Source organism: Helicoverpa armigera, chromosome 5 (assembly GCF_030705265.1).
Source record: "Helicoverpa armigera isolate CAAS_96S chromosome 5, ASM3070526v1, whole genome shotgun sequence".
NCBI lineage: Eukaryota > Metazoa > Arthropoda > Insecta > Lepidoptera > Noctuidae > Helicoverpa > Helicoverpa armigera.
Genome location: NC_087124.1, coordinates 2,967,231 through 2,983,272, shown reverse-complemented (window position 1 = coordinate 2,983,272; position 16,042 = coordinate 2,967,231). Strand labels below are relative to the sequence as shown.

The 16,042-nt window shown below is 35.9% G+C and overlaps 1 protein-coding gene across 1 annotated transcript; it reads right to left on the bottom strand.

The window, feature by feature from the left end:
* Positions 1–192: 192 nt before the first annotated feature.
* Got1 (Glutamate oxaloacetate transaminase 1) lies at positions 193–14,832 on the bottom strand. Its single transcript, XM_064034889.1, has 10 exons — positions 14,548–14,832; positions 14,120–14,227; positions 11,825–11,898; positions 8,784–8,892; positions 4,944–5,161; positions 4,111–4,261; positions 3,580–3,745; positions 3,204–3,275; positions 2,654–2,869; positions 193–331 (listed from the first exon to the last, which is right to left on the bottom strand). The coding sequence occupies exons 1-10, from the start codon at positions 14,657–14,659 to the stop codon at positions 307–309; spliced, it is 1,251 nt and encodes a 416-aa protein (XP_063890959.1). The 5' UTR covers positions 14,660–14,832; the 3' UTR covers positions 193–306.
* Between the last annotated feature and the right edge of the window lie 1,210 nt (positions 14,833–16,042).

Genomic DNA, 16,042 nt, shown 5'->3' with positions numbered 1-16,042 from the left:
TTTTTTTATTATGAATACTTAATATTTAAAAATCTAAAATCGTCAAAATTATACATCACTTACAATTTATCCCATCCTTATTGAATAAAGTATATTTTCTGAAGTAGAAAGATAGGACATGCACTAAAGGCAATATTAACTTTATTTATAAAACCATCCCAAACATAGTATAATAAAATGAGTAGCACGGTCTGTGTTGTTATTATTGGTGTTTAATTTATAAAATTTAAATATATACACATGTAGATATGTACATTTATGCCCCAGCACCGGTAATACAACACATACCGTTCATTTCGATCTCCACTACAATTTGGACCGAGTCTCGTCGCTGCAAAAGAAATTAAATATTTCATCAAAAAGGATATCTAAATAACAACAAAACTCTTTATAACAACTGAGATTTATTTCGCAACATATCTTAGTAATAATCCTAGATAAAAATCATAAAAGCAATGAATGTAAATGGCTCGTTTAGTTCCGAACTAAAAGCATTTAATACTGCAATACTGGATTTGTATTCATAAAAAATAAATAAAAGCTGTTTGCGACCCAAACTTGGTCATATAAATATTACATTGAACACGATTTACATTAGCAGTGTATATCCTTAAAAATGTTTTACAAACTTTATAAATAATTTTTAAAATTGGATCACAGCCAAATCAACTGGTAATTACATATTTTTTGACAATTATATATAATGTACATTATAAAAATATTATTGCTCTGCGTTTTTAATACTATCAGTGATTCGCAGTGAAGAGTTACCAGAATAAATATTATAAAGCTAGGTGTAAAAAGCTAAATACAGCTGTTTTAAATTCGTAACTGGCAACCCTAACATTGAGCAATAGTGTGGTGTTATATGGTAACTTTAAAACGTTCAATAACTAATATAACCAAGATTTTCATTGGGACAATATATATAAAAAATTAGGTTTTGAAATGCAAATGTAAATCCTATATTTTATTTAACAGTTTTGTAATAAAATGCAATGTTAAAATGAAGGAAGATTATAATGATAGCCTCCTTTTTAAAATTTACTATTCTGTATAAGTGTTAAATGAGATTTTATAACATTTGATCGTGTCTTTGATCTGCGCTAATGATTTCGTAATGCCTAGTCGTTGTATGAAAATTAAAACTAAAAGCGGTGACCACGCTGTACAATTTTCTTGAGACGATGGTCACACGCAAGCTATCCGTAATACAAACTCTTTAGTTGCCATATTGGTTTAGCTTCAACAATTTTGAAGCGAGACATAGCTGGCTTTATACATGCCACGACCTTAAATTATCTAGTCGTGTATAAGGGGATTTAAAACTACAATATCAAGAATTCATACTAGGGATGGCTTTCTTGTTTTAAAAGCTTCTATAAGACATCCTTCTTGATAAACAATCCGGGTCTTGTCATTAATTTCATGCGCAATATAATCTGTAAGTATATCATAGTGTTTTATTATACCTGAGTATGTATATAAAAATAAATAACCATCTCACTGGAATAGATTAATATCGAGTTTAATATATAATAAGTATATATTTTATTTAGCTACACCTTATCGATATACTAAAACAATAAGAATGGTCTATATCGACGACAGTAAAAACGTTTAGATTCGTCGATATAAATTCCATTTTATAGAGTAAATACGCGATTAGGTATTAAAATTCCACCATGGAAATGGGATATTTAACCAGCGATACCAAATTCCATAATTTTTGAATCCATGCGTTTTAAGGCCAAAAGCCAATTAATTTTAATAATCTCTGTCTATCTTGGCTTATTGACGCCAATAATATCATAATTAATTTAAAAACTACCATCAATATAATTTCGCGAATAATCTCAAATTGCCATAGACAAAGAACCGCTGACATAAAATATAAACTACATCGCATAAGGAGGTCTATATACTATATGTTTTACACTATGAAAATTGCACTCTATTGCATATATTGATATATACCATGATAAAACACATTGATGGTTTTTTATAACGGTACAACTATGGTTTAATATATTTTACTAGAAACTCAGATATTATACGTATTGGTCTATGAAAAAAATAAATTACTTACTCAATACGAGATATACTGTGACCAAATTACGTTCTCTATAGCTGTGCATTTGTCTAATAAAAATTACTTTACCATTACCGACTTTAATCTCTTTGAAATAAGGTTGAATGTCGTGTGAGCGTAATTCTTCTCTTATTTTTTGAACAATGTATTTTTTAGCAATAAAATAAGAAGGCACGTGGTTTTCGAATTGGTGTGTAAGATAGCAACATTTGTTATCTTAGAAAATATTTTAGGGATCTTATCAGCATATTTCTGTTCAAACCGCATATATTTACGCTCACACAACATTAAAACCTTTAGCATGGCATTCCTTAGAAAATTCAATCATAAAGTTGAGGTCTACAAATACTGTTCGCTTTTCTATACTCTTTTGTCACGAACCTATTAAATAACCATGGTTCAAATTATTTTTAAACGATTTAAAAAAGAAGCCTCTATCGTTCTTTTTTCAATTTAAACGCAACCCTACCCAAGGATAGACCAAGAAGGTTGCAAGCCTCAACTGACTGACGAATATAACTAAAGAATCCCATTCACGCTACAAATAAAGAAACAAATTACTCGTCAGCCGGGAACTTGGTGACGGCGTCGTGCATGGCCCGCGCCATATATTGCACGTTGTTCGGGTTCAGACCACACACATTGATACGGCCAGACTTCAGAAGGTAGATGTGGTATTCCTGGATTAAATGCTCGGTCTGACGTTGGGTCAGACCAGTGTAGGAGAAGAGTCCGATTTGTTTGACTATGTGATCCCAGTTGCCGGGTGTGCCCAGTCTGCAAACACGCAAAAATACGTGGTTAATATTTTGTAAAAAAAAACGGTTGTCTGTAAAGTCGGTTTACTGACGATAGTCGAACGTGACAACGTCATAAGAAATTGATCGTCAGATGTCGAACGCCGCCGAACGCGGAGGCCGATCGTGCCTCTTTGTTGCTCGTTGCGTGCTCTCGCTTGCACTTCGAGCCTTAAACGGAACGCCTCAGAGCGAGGTAACGCCGCATGAGTCATGTTTTTTCGTGCGTGCAGCGGGCTCCATCGATTTAAAAGACGTTGTCACGTCAAAAAATCAAGGTATATTTTTTTATGTAATATTAAAGTGTAACTTACTTGATAAGCTCAGCTCTCAAGGCTTCTCTCATTTCAATCACTCTTGAAGACATGGCCTTGATGTGTTCCCTCCTGTACAAATAAAATGAACATGCATTATTATCTTCTCCTTTATAGTCTTGGTGAGTTAACGGCAACCGAACAAAAATGTTGGAGGGTCGTTAACGTTGGCGCTGCGCAAACGTTACCAATGTTTGCGCTAATGTTGCGCAAACATTGGACAAGCGTCGGACCCGTAAAACGCTAGTGGTATAGCAGCCTTATTGTATAAAAATCTAGCATATTTAACCACTTATACATATTTATGATTCTTTTAGAAGTTCATGAGTCTATTTGAAGTTATTTGTGACATGTTACGTCCAGTTTCGCTACCTACCACTCGTCGAAGAGCTGCTTGTTGGCGAGCACGTTGGTGACGACGCGGGCGCCGTGCGCGGGCGGGTTGGAGTACATGCCGCGCACTATCCACGTCAGCTGCGACTTCATGGCGGGTACCACGGACGCGTCTGACACTACGATCGCTAGGTTGCCTACACGCTCGTCTGGGGAAGAAGGGTTCTTGTTTTTATATGTGAAATCCTAAAATGTTTCCTTAGTTCCCTGAAGGTGACAATAAAAAAACTTTTTTAAAATGTACTCTATAAGTAATGTTGAATGCACGTACGGGCAGAAATCCTGGCTGAGGGTTCATCAACGGGAGAATTAAAATACCTATAGAACAGGAGGTATGTAGGAACAGAAATGCTGAAAGGTAACAATATTTTAACTGCACAATCCAGTCAAAATGGAGTTAGATTCAGAACAATTTAAATTCCGTTGGAACTGCAAAAACAAGTTAAACTAAGGTATCTTTTAGGACAAATTACGCTAAGACTGATCATAAATACATTACAAGAATAATACTCACTATACAATCCGAAGTTCTTAGCATAGGACTGAGCGCAGACGAGCTCGAAGCCTCGCTTGACGAAGTAGCGCACAGCCCACGCGTCCTGGTCCAGGTCGCCTGATGCGAAGCCCTGGTACGCGCTGTCGAAGAACGGGAACAACTTGCGCTCCTACAAGGAATAACACGATATGATGATATCATCGGTAGATAAAGGATATTAATTATGTCGGTGAACTGGGGTCTGAATAACACACATGTTTCCCACAAGCAAACGGGTATTGAAGGCTAACAGAAACAATGGAAGCGAAGACCTGCGTCCCTAATAGTTACACATAAAATTTAAACATATTGTATGTTTGAAAATAAAATTAAACAAGAAGAAAAATATTTTAAGTTTCCAGTGTCTATTATACACTGTCTTTAGGACATATTCTCGGGAATTCTGGGTAACATTTTTTATTAATTTTATGATGTAAAATATTGATTAAGAACACTGATTTGAAATGCCCAATCCTTTATTCCAATTTTTCAATTATTCGAAGAATTGTAGAGAAGAAATTAGCTGATGGTCTCCTTAACAAATCCTTAATTTTAAGCCAAAAAATTCCAATATTTAATCTATCTTACCTCCATAACATCAGCAATCTTCTCCCACTGCTCCTGAGTGGGGTCGATACCAGTAGGATTGTGTGCGCATGCATGCAACAGCACTACGCAGTTCTCGGGCGCCGAGCGTAGGTCCTCAATGAGCCCCTCGAAGTCAATGCCACGTTGCTTGGCGTTCCAGTAGCGGTAGGTGCGAGGGTTCGTGAATCAAATTTAAAGCCAAAAAAGTCCAATATATATCTTACCTCCATAACATCAGCAATCTTCTCCCACTGCTCCTGAGTGGGGTCGATACCAGTAGGATTGTGTGCGCATGCATGCAACAGCACCACCGAGTTCTCGGGCGCCGAGCGCAGATCCTCAATGAGCCCCTCGAAGTCAATGCCACGCTGTTTGGCATTCCAGTAGCGGTAGGTACGAGGATTCGTGAAGCCAGAATTCACGAATACTAGGTGATGGTTATCTGAAGAAAAGGTAGATTTTAAAGGGTGTTTGCTTGTGGGAGTGGTTTAATCGTAGGGTCGCGCGCGGCTGACGAAATTCGTCGGCCGCGCGCGACTGTCGCGGACCTCGGCAGCGGTGCCATACATTTTCATAGGTTCACTATTGTCGCGATGGACGGAATTCTACTTTTAGGCTAAATGGATGAAGAGTATGAGAGCGATCTATAGAAAGTGGAGTGGTCTCCACATAAGGATGGTTGATAACAAATATGAGGTACGAAAACGAAACGAAGAATAATATAATTAAGGTTTAATAAGTTAGCTAAATAAATAATAAGAAAATACAAATTAAGCAAGATACAATATTGCTAAAGATGACGTATTACAGAACTAAAGAGAGCTGAAAGAGAACGTAAATATTTTCCTATCTTACTTCCCTGACTATCAATGCTTATAAATAATATTGCGATTATTAATATAAAACACTGATAAAATGAGCATATTTACAATGTTTAAGCATCTTTATTCAAGTATTGGACTCTGAAGTCTAAAAGACTAGAAATCAGTAATTTTAGGGGAGATGAACCACACTAGTTATATTTTCATGCGCAAACGACTGAACGGATTTCAACGAAACTTGGTAGCAGCATACCTTATACATCAAAATCACATATAGACTACTTTTTATTTCAATGCGGAAATTACTTCCCTAGGGAAGGAAGTGAAACCGCTAGTAGAAGCTAGTAATCCCTACTAATATGATAAATGCGAAAGTAATTCTGTCTGTCTGTTACGCTTTCACGTCTGAACCACTGAACCTATTTTAATAAAATTTGGTACAGAGATAGAGTTGACCTTGAGAAAGAAAATAGGATAGTTTTTATCTCGGACTTTTCAAGAAGTCTCTTGGAAACGCGATATAACCGAACTCTACGCGGGCGAAGCCGCGGGCAGAAGCTAGTAAAATATAAATGCCCTTGTTTTTACTGGTTGCAAATATTATGTACTTTATGGCCTTCATTATCGTCCCTGAGGCAATCCACGATAATCTATTACTCAGTATAATCACTGATATATCTCTGGCGACCACTCTATACTTATCTAAGGCACTTTATATGTATCTGAAGATAAGTGCCTCTCTCCAATGAAGTATTTGAACTACGATTACGATGTACTCTTACGAATAATGATTTAATTAATGCGAACAGACTAATCTACATTATATGTGTGTCATATAATAAATAGAAATACATGTAACACAAAAAAAACACCTTTTTCGTTACTTCTTTGGGTTGTGTCTAAAGAAATTCTTGATAAAAGAATGCTCTCCTGTGGCTCAGTTGGCAAAAAAAAGTTACTTTTCTCTGAAAAAATTGGCGAACATTCATATCTTCTATATCTAATGAAAAACTTCGTTAAAATAAAGGTCTATTGAACTTATTTTCGAACTAAGAACCTATTTGTCATTATAAAGCTACTTTCACACGGGATATCAATTTCCTATCGGGATCAGAGTTTTGCAGGATACGACTAAATCACGTTTGAACTCACATATCTATATAAATTACTAGCTTCTATCTGCAGTTTCACTCGCGTCCCAAGGAAACTACTTGCCGCACCCGGATGGGGATGAAAAGTCTATCAATGCAAAGACCTTTCAAAGTATCTAAGCTACCTCCTCACCAATTTTCAGCCAATTCTATAGAGCCGTTCTTGAGTTATAAGTAGTTGTACATAAGTAGATTATTCGTTCTTCATACGCATTTTGTTCTACAGTTTTAAATATTAGATACTAGCGACTCGCCCCGGCTTCGCACGGGTGCAATGCAAAATATACCTACTTATAGGCACGCGCCGCCCGGCGCAAACAACTACGACGATGCATTTTAAATTTGTAATATCTTCGGTAATATTCACTTAAATTACATGCTGTAAAAAGCATATTGATCTATAATAAATGCACAATTTATTTAAGGTACTTAATTGGATAAGGATTAATGCTGTATTGCTTAAAATCACTTCCTAAATAACCATTTTTTAGTAAAGAATAAAAATGGTTATGCTGGGTTATCCATCGCGGACTTTTTTGTTGAACTTTTTAAGGTGAACAATACTGTAGTACATTATTTTGGTCTATCTCGTAGGGTTCAGCCAGCGTTTGCAATATAAGCGCAAAAAAACGTGCTTATTTACGACATCACATTAGAAACCTTTAAATTTATCAGTGTTTCTCTACTATATTATGCATTTATTATACATACAAACCTTCCTTAAGAATCACTCTATCTATTTAAAAAAACCGCATCAAAATCCGTTGCGTAGTTTTAAAGATCTAAGCATACATACGGACATACAGCGAAAGCGACTTTGTTTTAGGCTTATTATATTCCTGGTGACTAATAACTTAAAAGTCGACAAATGTTGGCAACAAATAAAATAACTTGCCAGATTAAATATTTTCGCGACTATTATAATATGTAAGGTTCAAAATTAAGGGTGTTATAAAAACTAAAAACTAGCAGCTGCGTTTGGGTAGCAAATAAACTATACCAGTCAATTGAAATATTAGGTGAGGAGCTATTTATAATGACTTGGCGACTAATAATGTTAGTTGGGTGGCAAAGATAATATGTTACCAACTATTTCGTGCCGACTAAAAACCCAGTTTCAGGCTTCGCTTTGTGGATAGCTCTAAATATTAAAAGGAGTACAATAAAAAGGAATAAGAGTTAATTATTAATATTGTGTATCATAATTTCATGAAAACGGCGGAAGGTGCGGTGGTAATATCTCACTTGGCGCACTATGAAGATGGTAGAATTTAATTTGGATTCATTTTCTTTAGCATATTCCCATTTATAAACTTCAATTAAAAAAAACGTTGTATTAAAAATTTAAGTTAGTGTCGAAAACGAATCGCTGCAAAACCGACTCCACGTAGTCTTGTCTGCCCTACCCCTAGAGTGCAATTCAAACCCGCGTAGGCGCGGAGGGGCGAGGCGCCGGAGCCGTGACAGAAGTCATGCTTGCTGCATGTTGCATGCTTACTTCCATGCTATTCACCTATAATTTTGAAAATAACAGCCGCAAAATATTTTTTCTTCATGCCATTTTAGACTTTATTTAAAGCTATTAAAAAGTCGCACAATATATTTATAATATGAGCTAGTTTATATTTATTCTTCATCCAAACAATTTTAAATAGAACCTGATTTGTATTATTTATGAATGCCCATTTTCTATTTTATTGTCATCATTAAGTTTTCGCTTATATATTAATTCAGTCGCCAAAAGAAAAACTTGATGCTAGTTTAAATTAAAACGGACCTCATAACTGATATATTAATATGCTACCTTTGACTTATTATGATACTCCTTTTTAGCTGCCAACCCATTATAAATGGTACCCACTCTATTATTTTTTCAAACCTATATTCGTTTTACTTAGTCGCCGCGTTAAATACATGCCTTTGTTTTATACTATGTATTGATATAAAAAAAATATTATTATTAGTTTTCTTTTAGATATTCTGACTAAACCCTATCCTGCAAAAACTAGATCCAGCTTCATACAACATTGATATGGGGATATGAACATAAGCGCAATGATGATAGGTGAAAAACAAGTGATAGCTAACATACCCCAGGTAGGTACCGAGTAGTAGAAGTTGGTGTACTTCAGGTGCTTATTCAGCAGCTCAGCTCCGACGCGAAGACTGCCCGTTCCTGACAGGGTTTGTACGCCAAAAGCCTGGAAAACACATATACATTTAACATGTGAAGGCCGAGAAGGGATGGCGGTCTTCTAGTGGACCACAGATTTATCGAAAGGTTAGTTCAAAATTTGAACGTCAAAAGACAGCCCCCAAATCGCCCACCTTTCACCACTTCCTATGTGTTGTTGCTGAGAAGGAGTGGCGCAACAAACTCCCCAGCAACACATGTCTGTCTGTTACGTTTGGTCTGTCTTTAAGGTTAATATTATATGTACAGTGTATATCTTCAATCTAGGTGTACCTACTGCGTTTGAGTACGCTATAGTCTGTTTTTTAATCTCGTAGACTAAATTGACACTTGCAAAATGTCAAACTTTCTAATAATTTTGCTAGCTCTGTGGTGCAGTGTTGTACTTACGATACCGGTTCGTTGAATCGTAACTTTTTATCTATAATAGACGAATTTAATATTCATTCAAAGTTTTATATTTAAAATTCACGTACGTACACATGGCTGTACGACGTGCTACAAACTGCCAGGGATATCTGACCACGCAAAGCCATGCGTAATCATCAAGGATAAGCCCATTATTTCAGGATGACTTATTGTAAAAAGTTACGATTCAACGAACCGGTATCGTAAGTACAACACTGCACCACAGAGCTAGCAAAATTATTAGAAAGTTTGACATTTTGCAAGTGTCAATTTAGTCTACGAGATTAAAAAACAGACTATAAGTGCGTCTAAAGGTCAACGATCTTGATTGGACTTTTAACACAATTACATATTAAATAAATAAACTACCTGGGTACCTACTGCTCAAAAGAATGATTTAATGAGGTAATTTGTTATTATTGTATTTACATTGACTTTTAGCTGGTTTATATGTGTAAACTTAGTTTGAAGTAAAAATTCATATCAAGATTGTGTATCTTCAGTTAAGTGCCTATCCAAATGGAGTTATAGTTAAAATCCTGGACAGTGATAATATTAGTGGAAGAACGATATTCCTTTCAGTATCTGAAGATTGTGCATATCTATACTAATATTGTTAGCCGAAGAGTTTTTTTTTAACGCTTTAATCTGGTCCGATTTGAAAATCCTTTCAGTGTTATTTCGCCCGTGTAACGGCCTGTAAGAGCAGATGGCAGATGGGGCCGAAAAGTGCTGGAGTGGAGACCACGGACTAGCAAGCGCAGCGTAGGACGTCCACCAACGAGGTGGACAGACGACCTTATAAAGGTCGCCGGAAGACGCTGGATGCAGGTCGCTTCCAACAGGTATCTGTGGAGATCAAAGGGGGAGGCCTATGTTCAGCAGTGGACGTCCTATGGCTGAGATGATGATGATGATGATGAACGGCCTTTTTCGAGGGGGGGCACAGACTTATGTAAGAGCGCGAAACCGCTGGCGGAAGTTAGTTTCTTTTACTATTCCCTTAGAATCACGCTATTCAATCTTTACTGCTTTTAATTTAGAAGACAATGAGAAATCATCAATTTCTCGAGCATATCTGCACTAAAGACATCATTCTTATCTTCTAATAACCTTGTCGTAAAAAGTAACGACGATTTTAAAATAAGTTATCACCAGTCAAGGCCATTAAAGATTGCAGGTGATCGTTAATCCATGAATTGTATGGACGCCTTGAACTTATCGTTTAATAGCTTTCTTATCTGGCCATTTCCAATCGTGAGTTAACACTGATTTGCAAATCTATGGCTTTAGTTACGTTCGAAGGAGTTTTATTACTGACATTGGAGTATAATAGTGTAGTATGCACTAGTGTGCAGCTGTGTAAGGCCATTGGGGGGCGTAGATATACCAACAATGAGAGAGCAATCTCGATGTAGGTAATTGATTCTTACGAACCTAAGTGGGTCGACAAGGCAACATGTGTTTATTTGATAAAAGTTATCTTGAGTACGCATGAAATCTCCACTAAGTACTTGCTGAATATTTAAGTAGATTTTATTAGATAATCCTGTACTGTATTTACGAATTACTTCGACAGTTCCCACGATTCACCTGCGTACTAAGGGAACTACTCCACGTGCCCTGATAAAAAGTAGCCTATGTCCTTTCTCAGACCTATGTATGTACTAAATTAGTTCAGTTTTTTGGCGTGAAATGCGTTCAGACAGACAGTTACTTTTAGTATAAAAAATTGTGCCCCAAGCGCCTAATTCTAGAAGGACGTAAGTAAACAAAAACCAAACGTGTTTTTAACGGCACCCATCTGTTGTATGATGCAATAAATAAACTATTGCTTAATATGTACGTATTTATAATGGTGTGACCATAGTGCGTCAATGATTAATTGACACAACGACGCGACCGGCGCCGGATGCTTTCATTTGTAAATAAATAAACTAATGAACGTGATACTAATGAATGGACATACATATTTTTGAAACATGCAAAATTGCGAAATGTTGTGAAAGAGTCCAAATAAACTTAGCTGTATGTAATGTTAAGAAGAACCGTGTACTTAATTAGAATGTATTGGAAATTATATTTTTCAAAAAATGTGGACAAAATTTTAATGCTGGGAATGCGTAACGTTCTTATCAAAACTAAAGGATTTTCCACGCGAAACTTACATATTTGCACACAGACCTTTTTTGCAAGCGGAACTAACGGTTTTGTACATGTGTTGCTGGGGAGTTTGTTGCGTCACTTCTTCTTCCCAGCAAAAACACATAGGAAGTGGTGAATGGTGGGCGTTTTGGGGGCTGTCTTATTAATTTTTTTTTATTGACGTTCGAAAAGTGCTGTTTAGCAGCCAAGTTTGAATAAATGAGTTTTGATTTTGATCTTGTAGACAGAACTTTTTTTGCACTTGGAACTCAGTGTTAAGGACACGATAATGATTTGTTTTTTTCTGCACACGGAACTTTCGTTTATTGAATCTATGTATCTATGATATACTCTCAAGTTGCTGATGGTATAAAATAGATACTTACACGGCCAGAGGCGATGGCGGGGCTGTCTTCACCGAGGAGCATGGCGGTCGATGCAGCCGAGAACTGCTCCATTCCTGAGGAAGAAATACTCTCATAATATATCGTAGCTTATCCGAGGAGTTTTTTCTCAGTAAAAACACATCGGCAGTGGTGAAGGGGGAGCCCTTTTGGGAGATGTCTATAATTTTGACGTCCAAGAAGTGATGATTTATCAGCCTTTATTGACTTTGAGTTAGCTTTTATATCGATTGATTGATACTGGAGCCCCGGCCATGACGGTGAACGAAAAACGGGACAATATCCAATGCCAGAAGAACTACGAATAAGGTAGGAGGGTCTTGACAGCTAGACAAAAAGCCTTTTACCCTTTTTTTATTATTATTAAAATACCGTTTTTCATAACTTCTGCCAACAAGGAAATGTAAACAAAAACATATTTTTATGTAGGTATGAAACTTCTATGGCAACAATTTTTTGTTCGCTTTGACGTCAATCGTATGATTCTGATTATGTTTATAATTTATATTAAAGACATGAAACAACATAATGATATGGGTTTATCAGAGTTATCTATTCCTAATAAACCATGAGCGGTCAAAATGTGACTTATCACTAAGGAGCACTTTAAAGTAAAGCTGCCTCCCCAATGTGGCAACTTAATTACTTGAGTTAGTTACCATATGATATGACCCTATATTGCACATATTTTATGTCATCATGAATGCCTTTCTTAAAGGTAAGTACTATTTCAAGCTCACTCTAATCGAAATTATTTACAAATCGTTTAATGTTTCAGACTATTCACTCAATCAACTTCTATTTCCAAAAAAGTCAGTCTCTGCGTGCATCATGACAGCTAGCAAGCACATAATAATTTACCTAAATTATGTGTGTTGTAGGGCAAAAAAATACTAACATTTTCACTTTGAAAACAAACTCCCACAATATTTCAAAACAAGCATTTCTATTCTATTTGTAAATTGGGCAGTTCTCCAAAACTGATATCTTTAGCACTAGCATCAACTAGAATGCATTTCCAGTCTATTACCTAAATCTTAAAGACTCACTTTTGCAGGATAATTTTGTTCATCAATCCCTACTAATATTATAAATGCGAAAGTAACTCTGTCTGTCTGTTACGCTTTAACGTCTAAACCACTGAACCGATTTTAATAAAATTTGGTACAGAGATAGAGTTGACCTTGAGAAAGAACATAGGATAGTTTTTATCCCGGACTTTTGAAGAGTTTTCCTGGAAACGCGATATAACTGAACTTGACGCGGGCGAAGCCGCGAGCGGAAGCTAGCGTGTTGTGTAATACAGGTAAAACAGCAAAGAAGTTAATTTATCTGATAATGATGTTATTCAACATATCTTTTGCACACAAACATAGATATAAGATAATGATAGTGCACACGGTTATGCAATGCTAAGTATCTATTATAATGTATAAGGTCATTGTTATGGAGAAGATAATTATTTGTCTGTAAGTATGTATAATTTGTATAGCTTTGGTAAGATGTGTGGAAAATCATTACTTATTTTATAAATACAAAAGTGAGTTAGTTTGTTTATTTATTACAACAATAAGGTTGGAATGACTGAAATAACATTCTCCATGGTGATAGGTGATGCCTGGGAACGTAATATGGTAGGCTACTTTTCTTTGGGCTTGGATGGAACAAAATCGCAAGTGATTTTTTTTAATAGTAAGATGTTAGTAGCTTTTTTTACCATGAGCAAAAAAACAGTACAATTAAAGTTTCACATTGACACCATTTTTTTAAACAAAATGGCATGACTACAATAAATCCATTAGTACCTACTTAACACCAGCTAAAAACAATATTTTACAGTTTTTGTCTTATCACAGTAATGTGCTGTGATAACTTATTGATTTCTTATTTAAAAGCAAAATGTTATACAGATAAGGACTTAATATTACTTGATAATTTGTCTTCCGCTAGCTTGGAATATTGAGAACCATAAAACTGTTTTTTTTTCTAATATTTTATATCAAGTTATACATAAAACATAACAATTTTTTTTTTTTTCATTTGATGAGTAGAGTTCCTCAACTGCATCTTTATAAAAAATCCCAAGGCTGGTTATGTCTGTTTATTTTTATAATTGCTTAATAATTGTTCCGGTACGTTTAGCCACAGGGCTTGTAGGTGGATTATGACATGAATGAGTAGGTATACATTCAAGTTTACAGGGGCTCAATAAAATTACTGATCAGAGTTTGGACAGATAGACGGAAGAAATAATGTTTGTAAAGTTTTATTACTCACCAAGAACTGGGAGGTACTCATGTAAGAGTGTTTCATCATTAGCCATCTGCTTCTCCATCTTCCGGACCACGGGGAGCACCCAAGGCTTGCCATTCTCATCCCTATACGCTGCAAGAAAAATATCACAACTTCAGTACCCAAACTAACCAGAATGAAAAAAATATTATTTAATTTAGAACACAGTCTAATCAGATTCCAGTTAGCAAAAACAACTGTTAAACAAACAAGATGACTTAACTTGTAATAAAATTGAAAAAACATGCACCAATAATTATTGTATCCGTATTACGTAGTGTACTGGTGTTTATCACAACAAATATAATAAACATTACATAATAAGGTTAAAAGGGGACTGCATGTCACTACAACAAACGCTAAATACACCGGTATTATAAGGAAATCTGAATTTTAAAGCAAATAGAACTTACCGCCAATACTTAAATTAATTTTAGATGGGTGAGGATCCTCCATATAGAGTCGATTTAGTTGGAAAACCTCAATAGGAGGTCCCTGTTGAACAACTTGAAAGCGGGAACCCATTTTTATTTTATCACGCGACTAATCAGTCAGAAGCTTGAACAACAAGTGTGCGTCGGTAATTATGCCGATACAAGATACTGCATTCAGTTCCTGGCTGTGAGTGAATAATATGACGATAGTGGCCGGTGTATTTTATCATTCGATAGCGCTTAACGCTTGGATTGACCTTTCAATGACAGAAACGTCAGTCACTTGTGGCAGGCAAATGTCCAGTGTTACCAAAGAAAATTTTACAAAACTACCGAAGTTCCAAAGTGCACAGAGAAAAAAATTATGTACGTACATTAGCAAAATACAAATCTAAACATATTTTTCAAATTAACAGGTACCGTCTGATTCATGCAGTTGCGGCATGTGCGGTTGGCAGTTGCAGCAGTAGCAATTTTACTAAATACGTTTTAATAGTTCAGTCAAGCGGACTACAATCGTTCTGCTTTTAAGTGTTTGATGCCTATTTTTACCAACAAAGTTTATGTGTCCCTTACCACCTATATAATTGGGGGAGCCCTTATTCTAAGTGACACTTACTTAGGGAAACGTTAAGAGATTGTTGGTGAAAACGGGCTCTTGTTTAAGTATCAGTAGATCGATGCTTTCTTAAGACTAGACCGAACTATCGCAACTGAAAGTTCAGGTTCAGGTCAACCGGGCTAGGTTGACCGAAGAACTACTGAACTAACTACAATAATAACCGAACTACAGATATTACAGGTTATATTTTGGATTGACTTCTCTCTACGTAAAACAATGGTTGTATCCGGTTAGACTGGACCGGAAATACCACATTTGCGAAGAGAATAGGCTAGGATCTCGTTTTCGTTTATTCAAGGAACAAAGACGAAAATTTAAACACTCATTAACTTGAAATATTTATTATTTTCTGCTATAATAGTCGGGCTTACCAAAAAAGCCATAAATTACTTTAGCACGAATACTTGCTGAACGTTGGATTTTTCAGTTTACAGGCTCTCGGATCTCCTGTTCGTACAATGTAATACACGCTCTTGTATTCTTTATTCTCACCATCATTATTCATGTAATTTATACAGCCAATTGTAGCCATTACCGCCCCCATAAGTCCCATAAACGATGCACCCATTACTTCAGGTATTTCCCACCATGCTCGCTTGAATAAACCGACTATTCCCTTTGAAAATACTACCGGATGACCGATAATTGTGGGTTTTGGTAGCATGTTTTATATTTTTATTTATCAACGTATTTTATTAGTGTACACTGATTCTGAAACACTTGAAACGATGCAATCAATCATAAATGAAATTGACAGATAGTTTTTATTTAACTGGCGTAATAAATTCAGACGGCCTGTTTAACGGGGAAAAAAAGCTAATTGTTGGAAAATAAATAAATAGGTAACAACAG

What these genes read in the sequence shown, in the direction of transcription:
- Got1 (XM_064034889.1), bottom strand. Translation starts at nt 14,659, where the DNA reads ATGGGTTCCCGCTTTCAAGTTGTTCAACAGGGACCTCCTATTGAGGTT. An exon ending in CTACTCGGTACCTACCTGGG is followed by an intron (nt 5,162 to 8,783) that starts GTATGTTAGCTA and finishes CCTTTTCTTCAG; the next exon opens with ATAACCATCACCTAGTATTC. An exon ending in TTGAGAGCTGAGCTTATCAA is followed by an intron (nt 2,870 to 3,203) that starts GTAAGTTACACT and finishes GCGTGTTTGCAG; the next exon opens with ACTGGGCACACCCGGCAACT.